This window comes from Motacilla alba, chromosome 1A (assembly GCF_015832195.1).
Source record: "Motacilla alba alba isolate MOTALB_02 chromosome 1A, Motacilla_alba_V1.0_pri, whole genome shotgun sequence".
NCBI lineage: Eukaryota > Metazoa > Chordata > Aves > Passeriformes > Motacillidae > Motacilla > Motacilla alba.
Genome location: NC_052031.1, coordinates 13,725,741 through 13,748,662, shown reverse-complemented (window position 1 = coordinate 13,748,662; position 22,922 = coordinate 13,725,741). Strand labels below are relative to the sequence as shown.

Genomic DNA, 22,922 nt, shown 5'->3' with positions numbered 1-22,922 from the left:
GATGCAGCTGATCATGAGGTTCAAAGAAGGATTTTTAACAGGAAGGTTGATTGCACACAGCATGGACCTACAACATGCAGGTTCGAGCAGTTGTTTTGAGCACTGCACAGCATCTATGTGATGGTGAGATATGCAGAAATACAGAACTTTCCATCATTTCTCAAGATTTACTCACCTGTAATTGGAAGGGAAATTTGACACTGCACACCATTCCAGCTCATTCTTCTGAAGTTCTTGTCAATTGTGTAACTAATAGCCTATTAATTAATATGGCAGGCAGTCTGGCCTTGCCAGGGAGTGGTTCTAGCTGCTAGCACCTGTAGCACCAGTAACCAGCTTGTGAAGAGGATCAATGTAATGATATGCAGAACTTGTGGATTACAGCTAGCTCACCATGAAATTAGCACACAAACTATGTTAGCTATTTGTTTATAAATATAAGTGAACTATCAGCATTTGGTATTTTTTCCCACTGTTCCCAGCTCACCCACTGTGACACAGTACCTTCATTAATGAAGTAACGGAAAGACCTGGGATCAGAATCACGATCTTGACATTCAATCCTGAAGCCATTAATATTGGTCCCAACAGCTAAATTGACTGGGATTTGAAGTGAGAAGAAATTGGGTGAACAAACTGGTTCTTCATCATTTATTTCCAAAACATTCACAGTTACCTGGAAGAAAAGAGCAGTAGCAAGCTGAAGCTGCTTCAATGTGCTGAGACAGAATTTTGCTAATTTCAGAAACTGTTTGCTTTTGCCCATTTTGTTCTTTTGATCAACAACAGTTGAAGAGCACTGAAGTCGCCTTCCAACCTAGCTCCTGCCAGAAAATATCTGTGATCATTTGTCCTTCAGTTCTTCTTGTGATCAGCGTTCTTCCGGGAACAGGTTCCATAAACTGAGCCATCTTCCAAAAGTGAAGGGTTTTCAAGCTGATAAGTCTGTTTGAACAATCTGAACTGTGTTCTAGTTAAAATGAGAAATAATAACAGTACCACAGAATCATTAAACTCCTAATCATTAAACTCCCTTCCAAAACTCTCAGTTTGCTTCACAATCATTAGTTATGCTTCTCAGCATATTTAATAACCATTTAGAGTAAGATCCATGGAAGGATAAGTGTTTATAGACTGTTCCCAGTGAGAGAGAAATGCTGGTAATGGCCTCCTGCATGGGTAGGAGCACCTTGAGTAGAACCAGATGTGTTCGATGTCACCTGGGATTAGTTAGCTAAAAGAAAAAGGTTACCCTTCCCAAAGTTCTTTCTTCTAATATCTGTTTGTCAGGCAACAGATAAGCTTGACTTTGTTGAAAGCTGCTGATGCTAAATTGTCATTAATCATCACCTTGAAACATTATAGATGATAAAGAGATTAAATACCTCCTAGATAGCAACTCTATGGGTGGTGCTTGGCTGGAATGAAAAGCAAGCCTAGTACCTGTGTCACCCCCAAGAGATGTGTAAAAATCAATTGCAAAGCAGTCATGAGGGAGATAGCATGGAAAGAAGTCAAAAGGAGCCTGTCTGTGAAGGACACTGGGATTCTCTGAAAAAAGTTCCTATAAAATACCTTTGTGAATATAGCATCTATACTTTTTCTTTGAATAAAATAGGTCTGGGCAGAAAACCTAAGCCCAACCCTGCTGTTAAAGGTTGTCTTGGTACCTGGCATGGTCTTGGCTCCTGCCAGACAGCACCATCAGGGAAAAAAGCAGATCTTGGTCAGGGCAAGGCACAATTCCAGTAGGCCAAGTGGACACAGCTACTGGGCTGGCCCTCTGACACTAACCCAAGAGGCCAACCAAGCCAACCTCCTGTCCACATCCTCTCTGTACCACTCCATGAAAACACAGCTCTGATAAGCTGCAACACAATTCTCACATTACTTTGGACACTTTGCTGGGAAAAAAAGGACTAACAAAATCAAAAGTATGTTTGAGGGCCAAGGGACACTACAAAGACTCCAAAGAGAGTTTGCCACTAAGCATGGCTACAATTACATTGTGTTACCTGGCCTCAAGACCCTGTTCTTTTTCTATTTTCCAGGTAAAATAAGTAAAAGGGTCTGAGAAGCAAACACCATAGTTAAAAATATTAAAATACTATTTTATCCTTTTTGTGAGAAATAAACCAAGACTGAGTAAACAACACCTCTTTCATCTGAGTAATATATAACTGGGCAGGGTTGCACTTGCCTTTTACAGAAAGGGCTTTGCCCAGTGTCTTACTGTTCTTGCTAGGAAGAAGAGAGAAAGATGTAGGTAAAGGTGAAGTAGTGGAGTGGATTTACTCACTGATGCTGTTGTAGACTTCTCTTGGTCTGAGGCCTGTACTGTGAAAATATGTTTCTGAGTTGTTTCATAGTCTAACCTAGCTAAAATCCTCACATCTCCTTTTGTTGGGCTGATCCAGAAGATATTTGTGTAATCCCTGGTGCCAGCTCCAGCTACAATGGAGTAAGTGATGACATTGGGTGGCCAGTCCTTGTCTATGGCATGCACTCTTCCAATGCTGGATCCAACTGAGAGACAGAAAATCCATATTTCATTAACATTTAAAGTAACAGAAGGTACAGATGAAACTGAGCTAAAGATTTGGTTAGAGTTTTTCATTCAAGAAAATCTAAGCAATGGTGTGATAAACACTGTTTCCCTGTGGTGTGCTATGGCTCCCCTGTACATGGGCTGCTAGCAGTAAATACCAAAATACAGGAGTGTGTAGAGAACCTCAGCAGAAGTGCTCCATGGCTGGGCCAAGGGAGTCCTCACTCATCTGTATCAGTCTGTAAAGGTTTCTGTGCACCAGCACAGCCCCTCCAAAAGGCTAATTTAGCACGAGCAGAAAGACAGTCTAAAACAAGACATCCAAGTTCAGTTCCTGGCACTGCCACAGATTTCTTGTGCAATTGCTGGATTTGTCTGTGTCTCAGCTTCCATCTGTAGAATTGGAGTTTTTGCCAGTTTAGTCTATTTAAGGGTAGTAGGTGGTTGTATGGTGGAGACCCTATTTGAACTGGAACTTTGAGCCTCATCTACGTATATGAAAATTCATTTGGAGCAAAAAGGCACTTAACAACATGGCAACATTATTTCTATCATTTAGGTGCTACTTACTGTACCTTTAGTAATTTCTGAAACACTAAATACGTAAGATAAATTACGGAAGACTGGAAAAAATTCATTCACTGGCTTTATCCTGATGTAAATGTAGATGATATCTGGAAATATAACAGAAGATTAAATCAGAAGATTAAATCATAGTTAAGTATGGCTGTGAAATTTTCTCATGCGTATATTCAAAATACATATGGTATTCCTCTCTCTATGCTGTTACAGCACAGAAAACTATCAAAAGAAATGTAAAAAGGATACTTGCTTGAGTAGTTAGGGTGGGCAATATCTTGCACCCTGACAGTCAAAGTATAAACTTCAACTCCTGGATTATCTGGATTTTCTAGATCAATAGTTCCAGTCATCTAAACAGAAAGGAACATAATCATATTTGTATGTCCATACATGAAGTCACAGTACACATGATGACAATTACTCTCTTCAGCCTTCTGTAAGGGGATTTGCCCCTTGGGTATGTAGAACTGTTCTGTAGGAATAACACAGACTAACAGTCAATTCCAGGATTGAATTCCAGGCTTTTTCTATATGCTCACACTTCTGCCAACAAAATTTCTTCCCCTTTAGAGCAGAAAGTTTATTCATTTGGATGATAAGGTCTTGACCTTCTACCTAGTCAAGTCAAAGCTTGTGTAATGAGCTGGCTATTTATGCTGCCCTTTCTGGGCTCAACAAGGATCTGCAATTGCTAACAGTAATAGCTTGAGTTACTACCTGAGCTCATGCCTGCAGACATTAAAGAAAGGTATTAGGTCCAGCCACGAGTGTTTGCCCAGGAGCCAAGTTGTTACTAAATGGTGGCGCATACAAATTTAAATCCTAATCTTCTGAGCTCTCTATCTTGCTGTGGAAGCCTCATAAACATTGGGGCAGTGGGACTAACACACAGGCATCCACTGCTGGCTGTCTCTTCAGAGAGGTTCCTGGAGGAACTGGTTACTTGATGTAGTCTCTTACATTGTACATACACAGGGAACAAAGGCTTGACAACAATCTTATCCTGTGCAGGAAAGAAAATGCTTTTTAATTTGGCAGACGAAACAGCTAAGAGCAGTTCTTATTGACAAGGAAACCTCAGTTCTAAAATTAAAGTAAACCATGCAAAATCATTTTACTGCTCCTGTAGCACTCTTGTCTTTTAGACAGAATGCCTATTTTCTGTTGTTTCCCTTTTTCTGTAGCTGCCCACAGGTTTGTTTTTTTTTGAAGCAAAAAAACGACCACCATTACACAGGTCCAGGAACTGGTGGGGTTCTGGCCAATGCAAGTTTGCCAGCAGCTATCAGCATAAGGAATCCATATTTTGACAAAATCACAGAAGTGCAAATTTTGACAAAATCACAGAAGTGTAAATCCCACCACACTTTTGTGAAAATTTGCCACTCAAAGTGATTTTAAGATTCCGATCAGTTACTGAGTTACTGAGTGTAAGATTTCTCAAGTATTTAAATTCTTCATGCTGAATAGCAGGGATCTTCCACAGTCTGTCATGAGTAAATGGGTATGAAATGGCATCAAATTTCTCTGTTTATCCATATCAAAGTTGGTGCTTCACACTTCCTAAAAAAGAATATTTTTTTAATCATATCTAGCACATTTATTTAAAACTGAAGAAAACACTCTCTGTTCACTAGATTCTGTAGAATCCTGAGAAAGCAGCCTATCGAGGGGTATATAGTTCACAACCAGTCAAAACAGTCATTCTCCACATCACACCTACTGTGAAATGGATTACAGTATTTTTTTTTCTTGTGCAATAAATTTTAAAAATCCCTTTTAATATTTCATAAGTTGACTTCTCTAATGGGGTAATCTAACATAAAGCCACAAATGACTGACCACAAGTCTTCCAGACACAGCGGACTCCAGAGCAAAGTTATTGCTTCCAAAACCAGATAATCCAGTGAAAATAAATTGGTTGTTTGATGGATCAGCATCAATATCTTTACAGTAATTTCTAAGATCAACAAGAAATGTCCCAGGAGCCGTATTTTCATTTGCTTCTTCCCTGTTTAAAACAAACACATTTCCCGTCAAAGCAACTTTTATTTCTCCTTTTGAACTCTTCATATATCACAGGCCAAAACATTGATTTACTTTTTAAGTGAAATTCCAGATTTAAATATGCAACCATGGAGGAAGCAACCCAGACACTGACCCATGTGTTGTGATGGACAACAGCCCTGTACAATGGGCAGGCTAGTGATAAATGTCCACTTGAGCCTCCAGCTGCAGGTCTGGGGATGTGCCCTGGTCTGCACACAGGCCTGGGGCAGCAAGGCAGCACCAAGGCAAGGAGGAGACTCCATACCTGAAGGCAGAAGGATTGCATTCTGGGGGGTTGTCATTGACATCATCAATAACAATGGTGATCTCCATTTCTCTGGCATGGCCACTGCTGGGGCTGTCCTCCACCCGGACCATCAGGGAGATGTTGGGATGGAGTCTCAGTGGAAGCGCATCCCGGTCGATTCTCCTGGTCACCTGCAGCACTCCAGTTGCTGTCAGAGAGCAGCCAGAAGTCAGGCTTTCACCGTGGGGGGAAGCAACAAAAGGTCATGGTGTATGTGCAAGAGGGCAGGGCAGCTCAACGGACAGACAGCAGAATAAAAAGTCTTCTGTTCTGTGCAAATCATGGTGCGCTTAGCTACTTTTTTTAGTGATTCAAAATGGTTCTGAATATTGTGAGTAAGATTAATGGCTAGATACCATTGCTGAAAAATACACCTTAGGAGGCCTCAGCAGAGGGTTTGTAAAGCATTTAGGTTTCCCTTACTCTCAAGCTTCTAGTGCAAGCTGGAGTTGAGGGCATTCACAGAGCATCAAGGACAACAAGCTGCTAATGCCTGTGCTGTCCTTGGTCCCTAGCTAGTAAAACAGCTTCTCTTTCCACTGTTATCATTCAAGCATCCGTCAGCACCTCCAAATCTACTCACACATCAACAGAGCTGTGACAGACTGTGCCAAGTGCTCTGGTCAGCCACTCACTTAATACTTGTTTTTCACTTCTGTTAGCCTTCGTCAAAAATAGAAGATTTTTATGGCACCATACTATTCCCAGAGCATAAAGGAGTTAAAAGAACAGTGCATACATCCTCTGCATTTTGGAGTATAATGAGGAAGAAGGTGGCAATACAAGGCCAAAGGGCACAGGGAATTCAAAGAATTTATGGGTCATTCTGATCCCCCACAGCTCTGTGTTGTGTGGCACTTCTTATAACTGTGATAAACAGATCTAAAGCAATAGCAGACAAGGAGCAAAGCCGTCACTGAATGCCAGCCCTGGAGGAAAAATCCCTGGGGAACAGATGGAAGACCCCAGCGAGCATGAAAAAGATCACCATGAGAAAGAGGACTCTTGGATGGTCTTGCCTGAGGAGGGTTGTGAATGGAACAATGAACTTGAGGTGTAGATTTGCTGTGCACCTCAGTGCTAGAGAAGATTTCAGACAGGAGGGAGAACATCATGGTCTAACTACCTGCAGATGTTTCAAGAGCCCCAGAAGGATCACCGCAGTCCTCAAAGATTAAAAATAAGTCAGCAACCTTACTTCCACCCAAGAAACCATCACCCTCCAGTCACAAGTCAGTAATTGTCAAGAAGTCACCTTTGGTCTACTTTCTTCAAGATATCTTATCAAGTCTTGGTCAGCTGACCAAAGATTTTCACCCTAACAAGGGACTGAGCATTCCTTATTGCTATAGGGAGCCACTAAATAAAATAAGCCTATTTAAAACTAAGGCAAAAATAATTTCTCCAAAGTAGACCGTCTTTTTTATTTTATTTTTCAGATGTCAGAAGTCACATTTTTGTTTGTCTGACCTGGATTTATGGAAAAATATCCATCAGATGACTGGATGCTGTAGAAAAGTCTGCTGGGAGAATCTTCATCATCAGGATCTCTAGCTGTTATGTTGGCAACAATGGTGCCCGGGCTTTGCTCCTCTGGAATCCTGTAGATTCTTTGTTTTCTACAAGATAAAATTCAGCAAAGCATGCATCTTGTTTGTAAGGGCAACTGATTACAGACTTAGCCGAGAAGCCAACTGTAGGAGCAGAGCCGTGGTGCTGCTGGGCTCAGAGATGGTTATTTGCATGTCTGGATAAATATCCCAGTCATTGGTTCTGCCAGATGGACATGTAGCAGTGGCTGAACTGGCCTGTGTTCATGAAGCCTGACACAGCCACACAAGTAAGTGTTCTTCCTCTGCAACGTTTCCACAATAAAAGCAATTTGACTTTCACAGAACCATGGAAGCTGAAGAGGTAGGAGGCCATTAAGTCATGCCGTCCATCTCCCTAAAGAGCCACCAGCTCATAAAGCCATTTCCTTTAATTCCCTCACTTTGCAAGAGAAATGCAAAAATTACAATAAGTAATGCAGTTAATCATCTTTTGGAATGAATGCTGAAGCCTTCTGGGGGGCAACAGTATTACAGAAAAACTGAATAGTCGCTGCAGTAGGCGAAGGCAGGGAGGAGCACTCTTCTGGGTGCCTAACAGATGAACATGCCTCGAACTCCCAGCAGCATCTGTCTATCTGATGCATTTTACATTGGGAAAATGGTTCTCTACTGCTGCTGGTTGGTATGCCAGTGCTCCCAGATTTCCCATGAATTGAGTTTTATAGGTCAGATACGGTCTGGCAGGCAATTGTGCAGGATTGCTTACAGTGGTTGCAGTTTGGTGTTCACATGGGTACTCGGGTGGACAATTTCAGTACTTGAACCACATGCAAAAATAGGCATGGGCCAGGACAAAAATGGTGCAAGGAATTTCAGAAGACTGACTTATATTACTGAAACACACATGAACTTACACATGTCACCTGATTCTAGAGCTCAAAGGGAGTTGAAGGTCCTCAAGAGTTCAAGAAACATTAGAAGTGTTTCAAGACTAAATACTTTTTGCACTTTTAAAACATGCTATGCTACCACTTAGGTAATTGCAGTTCCCAGTACAGGAAAACACTAGTCCTTTGCTCTAGTTCTCTGAAGACACACATCATGGAGCACTTAGCAATTGGAGCAGAGAATTGCAGAGACAGAACAGAAGATCCCACACCTCAAGATCTCCACTTGCAATTTCAAAAATGGTTATGTTCAACTGTTCTGTCAGTTCATATGAAAAGAGGCAAGCATTCCAGAAGAGAAATCACATAGGGTTTTCCCAGTAAAAACACCTAACTTACAGCCAGGAGAAAACAAGGAGGTTATGAAGCCTGCTGTGTCAGGTATTTATGAAGTTTCTAGTCTTGGCATTGAATCCCTTCCTTCCTTCCTTCCTTGCTCTCCTGCTGCTTCCAGAGTCTTGCAGAAAGAAACAGATCTCACTCACTCCTGCAGCTCTGAGTGGTTTTGGCCCAAAGTAGGAAACTCCCTAGGCCCACTGGGACCCCAACTCCAACCTCTCTGTGAACGGCAAACTCACCACAGCTCCCCCCTCTCAGCCCTACCAGCCCTTCTGCAACCTGGTCGTTCTCACATCCCCACTAGGTATTTTGGGAAGAACTGGGGCATAATTGAGCATACCCCCTAGCCCAAAGCACCAGTACAGTGGGGAGGAGCTGGGGCCACTTCCTACAAGCTATGTCTGGGATATGTCCTGTTGTCCATCTGCCTGCCACCTGCCAGTGGCTTTTGACGGGATGGTTCAAGCAGACCTTTTAGTCACTGCAATGTAATTGCAAAGGAAGCATATGCTTGTTTTCTTGTCTTCTCCTTTGTTTTCCTGACTCCACAAGTTTTCCATTCATTTTAACAGCAGCAGTTTCAAAAGGCTGAATGCCAACGTAGTGTTGTGAACACCAAAACCAGATGTGTCTGCATACACTATGGGAACAATTAAGAAGACCCTTTGAAACTCTGTTCTTGACAGCTGTGACTGGGGTAAAATAAAGGAGGTTTGCTAACTCCTCAAGTTTCCCCAGCTCTTACCCCAGCACTAATTATTACAATGTCAGGCACTAGTCAGCCCCAGCATGCAGCTCACATTGTAACAGAGGACAGGCCATCCATGTGCATATTAAGGATAGATCATGAAGTGCAATTTAATCTAAAATTCTTTACAAACTGAGCTGCTCTTTTTGATCTGTAGTGTCAATCTAAAAGGGAGAAGATTCAAACAAATACCAGACTCTATTTGTGCCATAGGAGTCTTAGAACTTAGGGGTTACAGATTCTCGAGTCACTGCAGTTTTCACTAACTCAAACAAGTAGATAAATATTTAAAAGAGCTCTTTTAGCATTCCAGACACAAGTTAAAATACACAGAAATGGCAACATTAGGAGGGAATAATCAGTCTAGAGCACAATGTGCAGACCTTGGCACTGGGCAGAAGATTCCTTATGATGCCTTAAGTTTTAGCTGTCATATTTTTTAGATTCTGTACTGCATTAGTATATAACTCTGAACTTCATATAAAGTGTTAGCAAGTTCTCTTCACAGTTCAGTTAGACAAAATAATCCTTCACCAGCTTGAGAACCAAGGACACCACTGCAGCTTCATGCCCAAAAAGGATAAAAAACAGTGAATTGAGGAGAGCAATCTGGGAGGATTGGACTGCATAACCTGAAGCTGTAATTGGACAATTAACCCCAATATGTAAATAGAATGAAATTCTAAAAGTGTGAAAAGTCATGACCAGTTGTCCATCTTGGGTGTAGCCTTGGCTGGGCTCTCGTACTGTCCAAGGTGTATCCTTTGAAGGCCTTTTAATAAAATACCTACTTTATTCCTTTAACAATACCTACTTTATTCCTTTAACTCTGCCTAGCCTCTAGGTAGCCTCCCAAGGCATCACTCCTGCTTGCAGAAGTACAGTAACATGGAATGAGCTATTAACATTCTTGTTTATTGCAGACTTGAGGTTCAAGTAGGTAGCAAAAAAAAAAAAAAAAAAATCAACAGCAACAACAATTCATGCCTATTTCTAACATGTAATTCTTTTCTTTCTTCAGATTCTTCACCCCTTTATCCATCAAGGTCCAGATCATTGGCCTCAGCCCAGGAGCCATGCATTGCTCTGGGTCAAGACAACATCCAGAAAATTGTTCCAAACAAGTGGCTGGAACCTCCTGGCACTGCCCCCGGTGCTATCCTGTGTCCACTTTTGCGGAGATGGCAGGAGAGGAGCCATCACAAATGTTCTGAGCAGGGACCTTGTAGAGTCTCACAATCAGGAGACACAATGACAGTGGATTAAATCCCATCAGTGTCTCATGCAAGTGACGTAGATAAATCAACAACAGCGTCAGATCAACTGTGATAATTGTCAAGCTCCTGCTTCAGAAACAACCATCCATTGTGCTTTCCAGAGCAAAACAGCCTTCTTGTAGCACATGCATATTCGTTCCCATTTTTCTAAATTCCTAATATATCCTGACTCCATTAGTCTTCAAAAGCTATTTCTGACTTGTGTGTTATGACACAATTTCCTGCTTATGACACAGTAAGAGACAACGTTTCAAAGATCACCAGGATTGTTTACAAGTGTGTCTGGGAAGAGAAGACTGATCAAAAGGGAGGCCTCTTTGTGTCTAGACATTTCTGCATGAATAAACACAATTATGGTGAAATGCACACCTGCATAAGGAGCAAACCCTATATGATTGTATTCACACGGGGTGAAATTAATCTCCTTGTCTGAACTTGTCCACAGATCTTTGCATAGCTTTAACCTCTGTAAATGCTAACAAGTAAAACAAGCTTGTTTGGCTGTTCTTAGCGTGAAGACAGAGCCTGGAAAATTTATAACTATTAAGAATAGAAATAAGAATAAATGAGGGACATCAGGACAAGGCTTTCCAGTGTAAGAATAGGAATCATAGCAAAATTAAAATACTTTTTTCAGCATATTTTGTTGTCATAGTTATTTGCCCTTATGTTAAACCCTCCACTGCTGCCAAAGCAGTAAACTTGAGAAAACACCTACATTTTGAGAGCAATGGAAAATTTTTACTCACGTGGTAAAGTAAGGCCTTTCATCATTGATGTTAATTATATTTATATTCACTGTTGTAGTTGAGTTGAGTCCATCTGGATCTGTCACTGTTATATTTAAAAAGTAACTGTTAAATAAGAAAAACAGAACAAGAATCATTCTGTGTATGTCAGAAAACATTTCTCTGAATACTATAAGCTAATTGGCCATGGGAATAAAATGCATTCTCACCAATGTGGATCTTTTTCATAATCAAATTCTTTTGTGGAAAAAATGGCTCCACTTTCCTTGATTGAGAATGGCACTGTTGCAGGGAGCAGTGAATACTGAAATGAAGAGAACAAGAAATTAGTCTTTTTATCTTTAAACATCTTTCCATTCATTCCTTGCCTTGTAGAACAGGGAAAGTTACAGGGGGTCATGCACCACGCAAACAACCTGAAAAGGCCACTGAGCAGGTCTGTCCAAGGCTGTAACAGCAATCTGTATTTGCAGCTTCCTATGCCTCAGATGTGTCAGGGTCAGAAGCACATGGACCTCACTGCCATTGCTTTCCCACTGAAGCAGAGCTAAACCCCCACAGCTCTGCTTCCCTCCTCACCAGCTGGGCTTGACTGGCAAAGGCTGAGGACAGACTTCAAGCTAATTGCTTTCTTGAATAACACTAAACATTGAAGTGGCATCTTCGGGTTCAGTTCCTGAATTAACTGTATTTTATAAAGCCAAACTAAATAAAGCAAAGATACAACATAATTCTTAGCTAAGTGCAGTTACTTTTCCCCAGCTACCAATTTATCATTTTCCACAAGTTTTTCTGAATATCAAGAGTATTTTCAGATCAGCCGACACATTTTCATAGCTGAAGGTAGGTCACAGTTTGTCCTGGGATTGTTGAAAACCTGATATTCATTTGCCTTGTGATTTCCCTACTGTCTCATTTAAGAGAATTTACATTGTGATACAGAAGGTTAAAAATTTTATTTACTTTTAGTCACTCTTATCTACAAGAAACATTTTGTAATCTTTTTTTAAATTTTAAATTCACGGTTTCTACTGCCTCTCTGATTAACTATATCAAATTCTGCCTTCAACATCCCTTAATTTTGGAAGGCTGAGAATTTAAAATATAGTTTGTGTCCAAGCATTAAGGTTGCTTTTTCTTAGTTCAGTGTTGAGAATGCTTATTTTTTCCCAGACTAAAAGTTTTCCTGTGTTTCTGATAAGAAAGGAAGTTGTTGAAAGATGATGGTAATTCACATTTCAGACACAGCAGATTATATCATCTCTGGAGTTTTTTGTTTAATACAACTTACTGTGAGTTTTGCATTTTCAGGATCAGCCGCATCAACTTGGTAAATGCGTTCTGGAGGTGTCCTTTCCAGCACATAGATTGTCACAGCTGCATGGATGCAAGACTAAGTGTTATCTGAAGAAAAGCAAAGGGCACAGCAGCAGAGACTGATGCACTGAAGCTGTCAGGATGTATTACTGCCTGCTGCATCTTCTCACTTCACAAGTGTCATTCCAAAATCATCACAAAGATCACAGATACTCAAAAGATAAAAAGAAACCAATTACATATCTGTAAACAGGCAACCACCACTGCAATATGAATTGTCCCTCCAAGGCAAAGACTGATCTTCCCTTATGGCCTATCTTGAGTTGTTCACAGGTTGTGGAGTAAATTGTGAATTTGGGCTACGTCTGTGGGTTTTTTTACTATGCAGATGGGAAGAATACAATCCTGGGCTAGGTCCTCACCACCATCCCCTTCCTGTCCACATCCTGTGCCCTGCCAGGAGAGCTCAGAGCCATTCCTCTTCATTTCTGCTTTTCCTTTACACCTGTGAGGCAGATAAGTAGCAAATGGTCTGCACTGATTTAAATGTTTGCTTTACTAAGGCTGATAATTCAGCGCAAGGTACATTTCTTTCCATGCCAGAGATTCTCACAGCTGGGCTATCCCATACTGGACCACTGGCAACAGGCTCATCTCTCCTTGGGCAGAGCAATTAACAGGACAACAGATCTTCAGATCACATTATTTGCTTTATGCCCTTTTGTGTCTGCTGGATCTGCTCTTTCTGGACTATTAATTTCCACTGTGACCCCTACTGACTGCTGCTCCTCATCAGAGCAGTGGGAATCCCAGAGCAGCATAATGAGTTGTTCCCAGAGGACAACAACATGAATACAAAGTTTAATGAGAGGGAGATGCTTTTTCATAAACAGCAAATGCGCAATTAGCGTCTAATTGTGGCTGGTACTGTTAACTAAAGCCACACAGTTAGACAGATCAGACATCTGTGTTCACCAATTTATGGCAGCTCTAGCTGAGAGTTAAGCTGATGCCTTTATTTGTAACAAGCTCCCACGTAGTGTGTTTCATGCTGTGTCGATCCCTCGAAGTGTCAGATTTAATTATTATTAGATTTCAGGGGCACCCATGATATGCAAGACACCAGCTATACCGAGAAGATGACACAGCCTCTTCCCTGGGGGAAGCTAATTTGCTTTACAAACTAAGTATTGTATGGAATCAGGGATGTCAATGTGCTCAGGAGGCATCAGTGAGGAGAGCTGAATGTGTGCAGGCGGCTCTGAACACATCCCCGAGCAGCAGGCAAAAGTGCAGCCGGTGTAGTCAGAGCAGACCTGGGGGGCTAGCAGCCATCTCTGAATGCCTGCCACGAAGGGATCACAGTTTAGCATTTTCAGACTTTTTAAAACTGAATATATGAAGTATGCTTGGCCATACAGTGCTGTTAGGACAGCAAGTGTTCAAAGAGGCTCTCAGTACTTCATGGAATGAACTGAACTGCTCTGTCTGCATGTGAACACATAATAAATCGTTATATTCTGATGCATCTGGCACAATTTTTGCAGGTCTTCTTCATTAGTAAATAAGCAAGGTAAGATCTCTTAGAGAGTAAAACAGTTCTTTCCCATCCTCCCTATCAATGGCAGTGTCACTCACATCACTTACAGCATGACTGGCTAAGCCTGCACTGGCCACAGCTGCAGTCCAGGCTCTCCAGCCTCATTCCTAAGGCTACTGCTCATTCTTCCCCCTTGCATCTTTGCCCCTGGTCTAAAAGTAAACTTGGTTAACATCAACTGCCCCAGTAGGAGACAGAACTCTCTGCCTCCTTCCATTTGGACCACCATAGATCACAGTCTCTGAGGTCTCACTCTTAAAACTGATTGCCAACTTAATTTCTCATGTGAAGGCACAAATGCAATATGCAGATATAAAACATCTGCAAAGGAAGGTTTTTATGGTCTTCCCACAGAAATTCTTGCACGTACAATATGCACGGGTTAAAATTAAACTTGCTTGTCCAAATCAGTCCGGTTTTCAACAAACTACATACTCAATGGCTATAATCCCATAAACCTCCAATTTTCTAATTAAAAAAATATGCATTTTTTGGTATAATTTTTTCTTTTAATTCTTCAGCTGCTTCAAAATGGTTAAATAATTTTTTAAAAAACTTAAACAAAAATAAAAGGGCATTTCCAAAGATGAAACATACCAACTCCTTGTGTAAAACAAAGCTCTAATAAAAACAGTGTCCTGTTCCTCCCTTGTTTTGCTAGAGGAAAATGCCTAGACCACCTTACCTACAGGCACTGTATGAACTCAATTTGTTTAAGCTGATGTCATCTTTTCAAGTATTGTTCTTTTCAAATTCTACCATTATCTTACTTTGAATTGCCATATTTCCTCGAAATACAGGATGTTCATTTTTATCTGTTACTTGAATAGTCAATATGTTAAGGTCAGTTCTTCCAGTTGTATCTTCAACAAAAATCTGCAAATCAAAGATCTTTGGCATAGTTTCATAATCTAGGACAGGATTTCCAGTGGTAATAACCTGAAAATAAAAGAGTATTATTAGCACATGATGCAAGAGATGGAACTTATAGTCCAAATGAGAGAATACAAATAAAGGGACACTTTCAGTCAGTAAAGAATGAGTGTTTAAGATAACTTTTACTTGTTGGCACATTTCTCAACAGTGGCAAAAATGTGACAGACACAGACTAAAGAGACCAAAATGTTGTGTGGCTTCATGGAGTAAATCAAAGATCCTTTGTGAGAGGAGCATTTTGAGGAGGAGGTAGCCCAGAAGAAGCTGCTCTGCCTCACAGCTTTGTCTTCAAGTTCTACAAGAACTACATCTTGCAGGTACGTGTCTGTTTCAAGAGTTTTCCTTTCCACATCATGCTCCAGGAGTGTTCAAGGTGTGATGAGACTGAGAATTCGGAGGAAGGCTTGCAAGACCAAGGGCAGCTTCACTTTTTCTGTGAATTAGGAACATGAGGATGAAGCTTTTTTACTTGAAATAAAGAGGGTGAAGGCAGGAGACCATATAGTCTAGCAGCTACCAGAACCTTCCTTGTGTAACCTGTATCTGGGAGAAGACTTGCAGGAAAACCACAGGAGATAGCTTCATGGGTACGTTGTCTGAGAGAGGCACCGGAATTGTTTGGGAAAAATGCTGAGCTAATTGAAAAAATAACCTAGGCCTTGAGTTTTGCAAGATTGATAAGGCAAAATTATTTTGGTTTGGAGAGTTTATTTCAAAGGCTTCCAGCTCTGCATATTGCCTCTTAACACAGAATATGTACTAGCACAAGACTGACACTCTATGAAAAAAAGTAAAGTGCAATCATTCTGGATTTAGGATGAGTCCAGAGCAACAGGAGGATTCTGAAAGTTGTATGCCTCAATCTTCACTGCTGAAACCAACAGATCTTCCCTTTCTTGGGCAAGGAAGGAAAAGGTGACTGTTATTTTTTTTTTTTTTGTGTGGCTAACAAACTGTGAAACTTGAACACAGTAGCAGGGTGCTGAGAAACTGGAGAAGGAAAACTGTTGGGGCTCATGAGTGTGCGAGACAAGTAACCTGTCAGTGTGTTTACAATGCTGCAGAATGAAGGAGGCTGAAGAGCATGCAGAAGGAGAACAATGAAATAAATCCTTGGGTTTAGATGAGATGCTGTGGGCCAGAGGACAAACACAAAACTGATGTCAGCACAGTTAGAAGACAGAAGTCAAAATAGAGACAAATAACAAAAAGTTGGAGTGGAGTGGAGTGAAGAGAAGCACAAATGTTTTGTGCCTTCTGGTACATAAAACAGCTTCTGTCTGGGAACTTCATGGATCTTTTTTGTTACAATACTGCAGGAGAAAATAACTGTGTCCTGGATGGTCTCCCCTCCTCCTACTGTACAGATACAAGTTTCCCATAAAAGTGATGCTCACACAGAAGAAACATTCTAAAAAGATTGTCACAACAGTGGAAAGCTTGATGTTCAAAATGCATGTTTGATGGAGATCTAAATACCATAAACACATACAATGAATTCAACATTTTAAAGTGTCCAGGTCTAAACAGAAGTTATGTGTTATGTGTTCTGAAGATCATCCCTCCAATTCACAGCCAAATATTTTCATTGGTGCTGTAACTACAGCCAGATTAAATGTGTCTAAATACACATCTCCTTTTATAAAGGCCTTGGAAGTGAAGATGTGAATCTAAATGTTCACTTTCTAGATTGCTTTCAAATCTTTTTGGGAACAGCGTGCCACTGGCAGAGGCTATGAGCCAGAATTCACCTTTCCTTCAGGCAGGAGCAAAGCTTACTGATAAAGGCAGGACTGCACACACTTGAAGCAGCTGCAGGCTTCGTGAAAGGGGATCTAGAGACACCCCTAAACTGTCTCTCACTCATTCCACATGAGAATTTCACTGCTCCCTGCTCCCTGCTCCACCACCAATATATTCAGAGAGCACCACTAAGAGCACCCAGGTAATTTCAGGCAGGTTTTTATGTATTGCACATATCTTCTGCTCCTGAGAACCTTCAAACTGGAGTAAGGTGAGGAGGAAGGGACAGGACTGAGATCTCAGAAACAGTTACTTTCTCAGAAGTCTCAAAATATATCAAGAAATGTGATATTGCTTTCTGCTGCTGCAACAGGTCTAAACATGCTTCATAAATACTGAAGAGCCTATTCTAGCAAGAACTTAGTAATCTCATGATTCATTCATGAAATACTGCCTTCTTCTATATCTTAACAAAGATTTCATGGCAGCAGGTAGAGCTGAGGTGTCTGGTTTTGGATCACATCACTTTTGTGAAATACTGTACAGATCTGCTACAACATAGCGTAAGTAATTAAAAGTAGCAATCCTCATCAAAGAAATTAACTAAGAACGCCCATGTATTTATCCTTGTTTTATGGGTTGTAATTAGAACTCTTCTGCTAATTTCCAGAATTTGTATGCAGATTGCTTTATGATTTTTTTATGACTGATACTCACTGGCTCAAACTCTTTGTTCTAGTCCTCCAAGTGACTGAGGAAATGTTGAAAAAAGCAACAGTTTAAGGAAAACATAGAAAGGTTCAAAGGCTGTTCTGGTAATGTAGCTGTGGTATGAAAGGGATACAAACTGGCACTTTGGAAGAAGAAGTCTCCAATCTCCAGCTCTTTTAGCCATCCATTTTCACCCAAGTGTCACCTTCGACAGTTCTAGAACAATAATTTCTCCATCATCCTTGCCATGAAAAAAACCAAGAAGGACTTTTTGTCTATTATTTTTCCTCCATATTAACTCCTCAGTCCCACTCAAAAAGCAGCAATATAAATTCTTGTGCATCACAACATAAAGACGGCATGGGATGGGAGCAGGCAGGTATATGAAAGGACTGAGGGTTTTTTTGGTTTTTTTTTTTTTTTTTCAGCAGAAGGGATCACTTTAATTTAAAATGCCAAAATAAAGCTTAGGAAGTGAGTCCTACATTATGGATTAACTATCAGCAAAGCCAGTTTAAGGGATGTATCCATTTCCTTCTGATTGTTACACAGGAGTCACGGAAAGAGACATGAAGCAGAGTTCAGGGAGGTGTAGGTTAGACATCAGGCTAATGTTTTTCACCCAGAAAGTGGCTGGACACTGGAACAGGCTCCCCAGGGCAGTGGTCACAGCACCAAGCCTGGCAGAGTTAAAGAAGGGATTGGACAATGCTCTCAGGCACATGGAGTGACTCTTGGGGTGATCCTGGAGCTGGATTAGATAATCCTGAAGGAGCCCTTCCAACTCAGCATATTCTACAATGCAATGATTCTATGATCTCTTCAGCTGACCCAGTGCAGGTATTTGCACAGTCCCACACCATGCTTCACTGGTGAAAGACGGCTTTTTGAGAGGTTTTTTAACCATTTCACTGGCTTGGCTGGGGAGCAGTAAAGAGCCATCAGAGCTGGCACATGTGAGCTTTGTACTCTGCTGGGAGGCTGGAGCATGGGAGCCACAGCAGCTCCCTGCAGGCTCATCCAATCCATGAGCCAATACCACCCAGGGCCACAGCCTTTCCTTTTCCAAATTTTCTCCTAGAATCACCAACAAAGCAAACTAGAAAAGAGCTGTTGTATCAATTCTGTGAAAACCTGGAAAACTTCCTTGGAAACACCTAGAAAAGGATATTAAGCCACCTTTTTAAGACTCTGCACAATTTCTATCTGTGTCTATTAAAGCCACTCTTCAGTGTCACTGTTCAGGCTCAGACATACAAGCAAGTTGCAATGGGGTGACAAGTTATCATGCATCTGAACACTCATTGCCTGTGACAAATGTGAGCTAATACTTGGTGATTTATTCAACAATGAAAATCAGCCTGAAGTAATGGAAATTGCTGTGCATTTGCCCTAGGACCAGAGCATGCAATGGATAGAGACAGGTCACAGATATGTGGAAGGGTGATAACTTCTATGTCAAGATAACTTCCTCATGTGTCACAGTCTTTGTTCAGAATTAAAAATTACTTTGATCTAATTCAGCTTCATTTATTTTGGAAGTGAAACTGATTAATTTTAATTCTTGGTGAGAGTGGCCAAACAGGAGCTGTATGTGGTTTAACTAAGGCACTTTCATTTCACAGTGACTTCATACATATTAAGCTGAAAAACTTTGGATAAAACCTCAAAACAGAAGCAGATCCTCCATGTTCTTCTTCACCTCTTGTTTTCTAAAAATCACATTTTTTCTATCACAGAATTAATGGAATTATTGTGGTGAGTGATTTTTCCTAGATGCAATTGAAAATCATAATTACTATTGCTATTCATCTGTCATATCTATTACAGCATTTTTGAATACCATCACAGTCTGCATTTAAAATACTTTTCTGATTAAAAGATGAGACATTGTGCACTGTCAGTGCTCAGTAATCCAGGAAACATCAGCCAACAACTACAAATTACTCAAGCTAAACTGAAAACTCACCCTGAATTCAAGACCTCCTATTGATTCAATGTCAAAAGCTTCTGTGAGCGGATTTGAATTTACTATGGTAGGAAGAACTGCAACACCTTCAGAAGCCAATGGAGAAACAGTCACGTTAAAGTCATAGACTGCAACACCAGCTGCTGAGTTTTCTTCAACAGTGCTTGTTGCAGGTAAGCCCTTAAGCAACTGGAATCTTCTTCCTGCAGATGAAAATTAATGTAAAATTACTTGAGCTAACAAATACACGGCTTTTGTCAAGAGCTGCTGTTAAGGAACACAAAATGCCCTGACTGTCTTTTTACCTATGAATGGGGGCATGTGGTAGTAAATCCAGTGTTAATGGCAAAAGAATTCATCTTTTCTGTAATTCAGTCCTATAGTGTTGTCATCTAGAGTGGTCATTGCTAAAGTATTATTTTACTGCATCACTTGCCTTCATATATGTCTTTGTATTGAAGCAAAGAAGCCAAAAATGTTTCTATTTTTTTTTCATTTTGCCCCCTGTAGTAATTAGTGCATCTGTTCACTGTTACATCAAAAAGTACCTTGAATCACACAGACCCAGATACTAAAGAAGCAATGGTTTTTTGCTGACTACACTATCTGCAGCACCTATTTCCTCCATTTTCCTACTTCTAATTCTTTCTACAGCAGCTGTGTGCAAGCCTGGCTTGAGTAGTGTGAGTTCATAACAATTTCAGGGTAGTGCTGTAATGTCTCCTGCTTTGAGCAAGGAGGAGCAACCTGGAGAGTTTGGAGAAGATGCAGGCCCACAAAAGCACCCTATGATTCAAAACTGCATGGGACCTGCACGTGCTGGTGAGGCACCCAACAGATTTGCACAAGCTCCTTGTTTGTTCAGATTTCTGGACAGCCCAAAGCAAGCTTTTTGCTTTCTCTGTCATTTAGCTTCTAGTTTTTGGTATTTTTGACAAAGGCCTGTCGTGCTTCATCTTATGAAGAGTGTCTAGAAAACTTAAATCAGGACTGCTCTTGATGCCCTCAAACAACACGTCAGTAATCTCACATCCCTCACATCCCTGAACCAGCAATGTACCTCGACACCAGACTATGGCAGGGCTGACTCTTGCTTGGGGATGGATGCTTCACTGGCTCATCCAAAACACTCTCCACAGCTGGCTGTGTTCAGCCAAATTTCCTGCACTTGGCACTCTGTGCCAAGAGGGAGACAGATCGTGCCCACTCAAGGGTCAGGACAGGCTCTTCATACAGCAGCAATTACTGTGGCAAAAGCCCCATGAAGCCTTTTGCTGCAGAGTTGGAAGGTGAAAAGCTGCTACAGGAACGAGCCTGAGACCATGAGAGCTGCAGCCTAAGGGCCCCTCCACAGCTACATGGAGATTCTCATGCTCCTACATTGCAGATGCAGCAGGTTCACGGGTCACTGATCCAGCTGGGATTACTCTGGCATTTATGGAAAAAATACATTGGAGATACTCTACAGGTACAGGGTGGGATGTGGGACACTGTGAGATGGGAACAACCTAAAAGAGTTAATCTGAACAGGTCAATCTGACACCCTGGTAGGACTGAGTTCAGCTGAGCTGTTCCTGATTTATGTCAGCAGGAGCAAGATACAGTGAAGGACTAAGTTTTTATTACTGTTATTATGAATTCTAGAAAACATCATCAACAAAAATCACCCATGCAAATGAGGCTGGGCTGAGAGGAGCTTCTGGAGATACATTTCCATAAGTGGAGCTCAACTTCAAATGTAATCTCCTGCGGACAGTAATTGATGAATTCAGCTCACTCATCAAGCCACAGTTCATTAATGAAAAGCATTTATAAAAACAATGAAATAATTTACAGTGTTTAGAAATGTAGAAAGGAGTTGGTATTTTTGAATTATGTCCAAAGATTGTGTTGGCTGTTTATTCAGAATTTATCTTTCTAAATCAAAAGTTGTAACCTCTTGCTCTGTATTTTTAACTGAAATTTTAGATTTTTTAAATGACTTCTTTTTCCAACCAATTTATTTAAATAAATAAATGACTTCTGTCATTTATTTGACTTTATTGTCAAATAGTCATTTTAAATGACTTCTTTTTCCAACCAATTTTACAAAATCTCTCCTTCCATATTCAAAAATCCTTGCTTACCTCTTTACTTTGCAGAACAAAATATTTATGAAGCAATTTAACACATTATTTATCATAATTATCAATGACAATTATTGACAAATGATGAGTCCAAGACAAAGCAATAAGATTATTTTGGAGAAGTTTATGTATATTTAAGACTTATTTATCTGTGATGTGCCAGTCTTTAAAATGTGCTTGAGTAACACCTTCAAGATTTTCTCTGTCCACAACCATGCAGGTTAGAAAAATGCTATTTTTCAAAGAAAGCCGAAAGTGGCAGGCAGTGTCCTGATCACAATTTTGGGAACATCAGGAAACCCACTGAATACTGACAGGTTCCTGAGGGGCGGCAGAACTCTTACAGCTCCTTGAGAGCAAAATGACCCTACCTGAGCAGGTAGCTTACAGCAACACCAGTGCTTCGTGTTCCATGCAGACCTCAGGCAGTTTGAAGATCTGCAAAGTTGCTAACGTGCAAATACTCATATTGGCAAATCTCCCATGTATTTACACTGATCAAAGTTAGTTATGTTATACTACAAGTATTGTCCCCAACTTTCTTTCTGTTTGGTCCTGTTTGGTTGCTTGTTTTACTTTATGAAAGAGAAATGTTATCAATATGTGAATGGAGGATACCGGAGTATAACTATTAGTTATTGTTTCTTGGAGAGCCGGCCTCCTTTCCCACTCCAGGGCTGTCACACTGGGCAGTGGATATTAGAAACGAAGTGCCTCATCCAAAAAAGAGTTTTAGCAAAGAGTCATATTCTCTTCATTACACTGCTGTAACCACAGAGCCCAATCTATTTCAGTAGGAAAATAATTGTTACTTGATTTTTCCCATCTGTGTCTGATCCCTAAATATGTATTATAAAGTTCCCTAGAGAAAGTATAACAGCCAACAGTGTTCTAATTTTAGCAACATAATGAAATCATGTTCTTACCAGATACTACTCCCAGCAAAATTAGGAGAAGGAACATACTCTTCATTGTCTTTATGACCCTGTCCTTCATGTCCCAGGATGCAAACTGAAGGAAGATCACAGTATTTTTTCTCCAGTTTACATCAGCTCCATCTAAATTCTTCCTCCTTTTCACGTTGTGCAGTGAGAAATGAAACAAAGGACCCGTGTCTCTAAGGGAGTTTCCAAACACCATCAGCTTGTTTGCTTGTCAGGGAACTGCTCCTTGCTGACACTTCATTCCCAGCCCTGGTCTGTACTTGGGAAAACAGTCATTAATTGTCCTTTCACTATAATCATCTCATTCAATGAAGCATTATGAAGAGAATCTAGTATGTTTTAAATCTGGAAATACCATGCTGCTTTCACCACTCTGGCAATGAGGTGCTCTCTTCACTTACCAGAATCAAATACTCATGTTTTTTTACCCAAACCAAGAACCTTAAGTTTCCTTGGTTTTCTGACTACCAGAGAATC

The 22,922-nt window shown here is 40.7% G+C and overlaps 1 protein-coding gene across 1 annotated transcript in view; it reads right to left on the bottom strand.

Annotated features, from left to right (window-relative positions):
* The window catches only part of CDHR3 (cadherin related family member 3), a 34,163-nt gene extending 11,588 nt beyond the window's left edge, over positions 1 to 22,575 (bottom strand). The window contains exons 1-13 of the mRNA XM_038155666.1: positions 22,428 to 22,575; positions 19,376 to 19,578; positions 14,787 to 14,955; positions 12,391 to 12,476; positions 11,309 to 11,403; positions 11,100 to 11,204; positions 6,957 to 7,105; positions 5,445 to 5,634; positions 4,973 to 5,141; positions 3,381 to 3,480; positions 3,124 to 3,222; positions 2,300 to 2,526; positions 505 to 676 (exon numbers count right to left, since the gene is read on the bottom strand). Coding sequence (XP_038011594.1) covers positions 505 to 676; positions 2,300 to 2,526; positions 3,124 to 3,222; positions 3,381 to 3,480; positions 4,973 to 5,141; positions 5,445 to 5,634; positions 6,957 to 7,105; positions 11,100 to 11,204; positions 11,309 to 11,403; positions 12,391 to 12,476; positions 14,787 to 14,955; positions 19,376 to 19,578; positions 22,428 to 22,497 — 1,834 coding nt within the window. The 5' untranslated portion in view covers positions 22,498 to 22,575. The remainder of the gene's footprint in view (positions 1 to 504; positions 677 to 2,299; positions 2,527 to 3,123; positions 3,223 to 3,380; positions 3,481 to 4,972; positions 5,142 to 5,444; positions 5,635 to 6,956; positions 7,106 to 11,099; positions 11,205 to 11,308; positions 11,404 to 12,390; positions 12,477 to 14,786; positions 14,956 to 19,375; positions 19,579 to 22,427) is intronic.
* Positions 22,576 to 22,922: the final 347 nt, after the last annotated feature.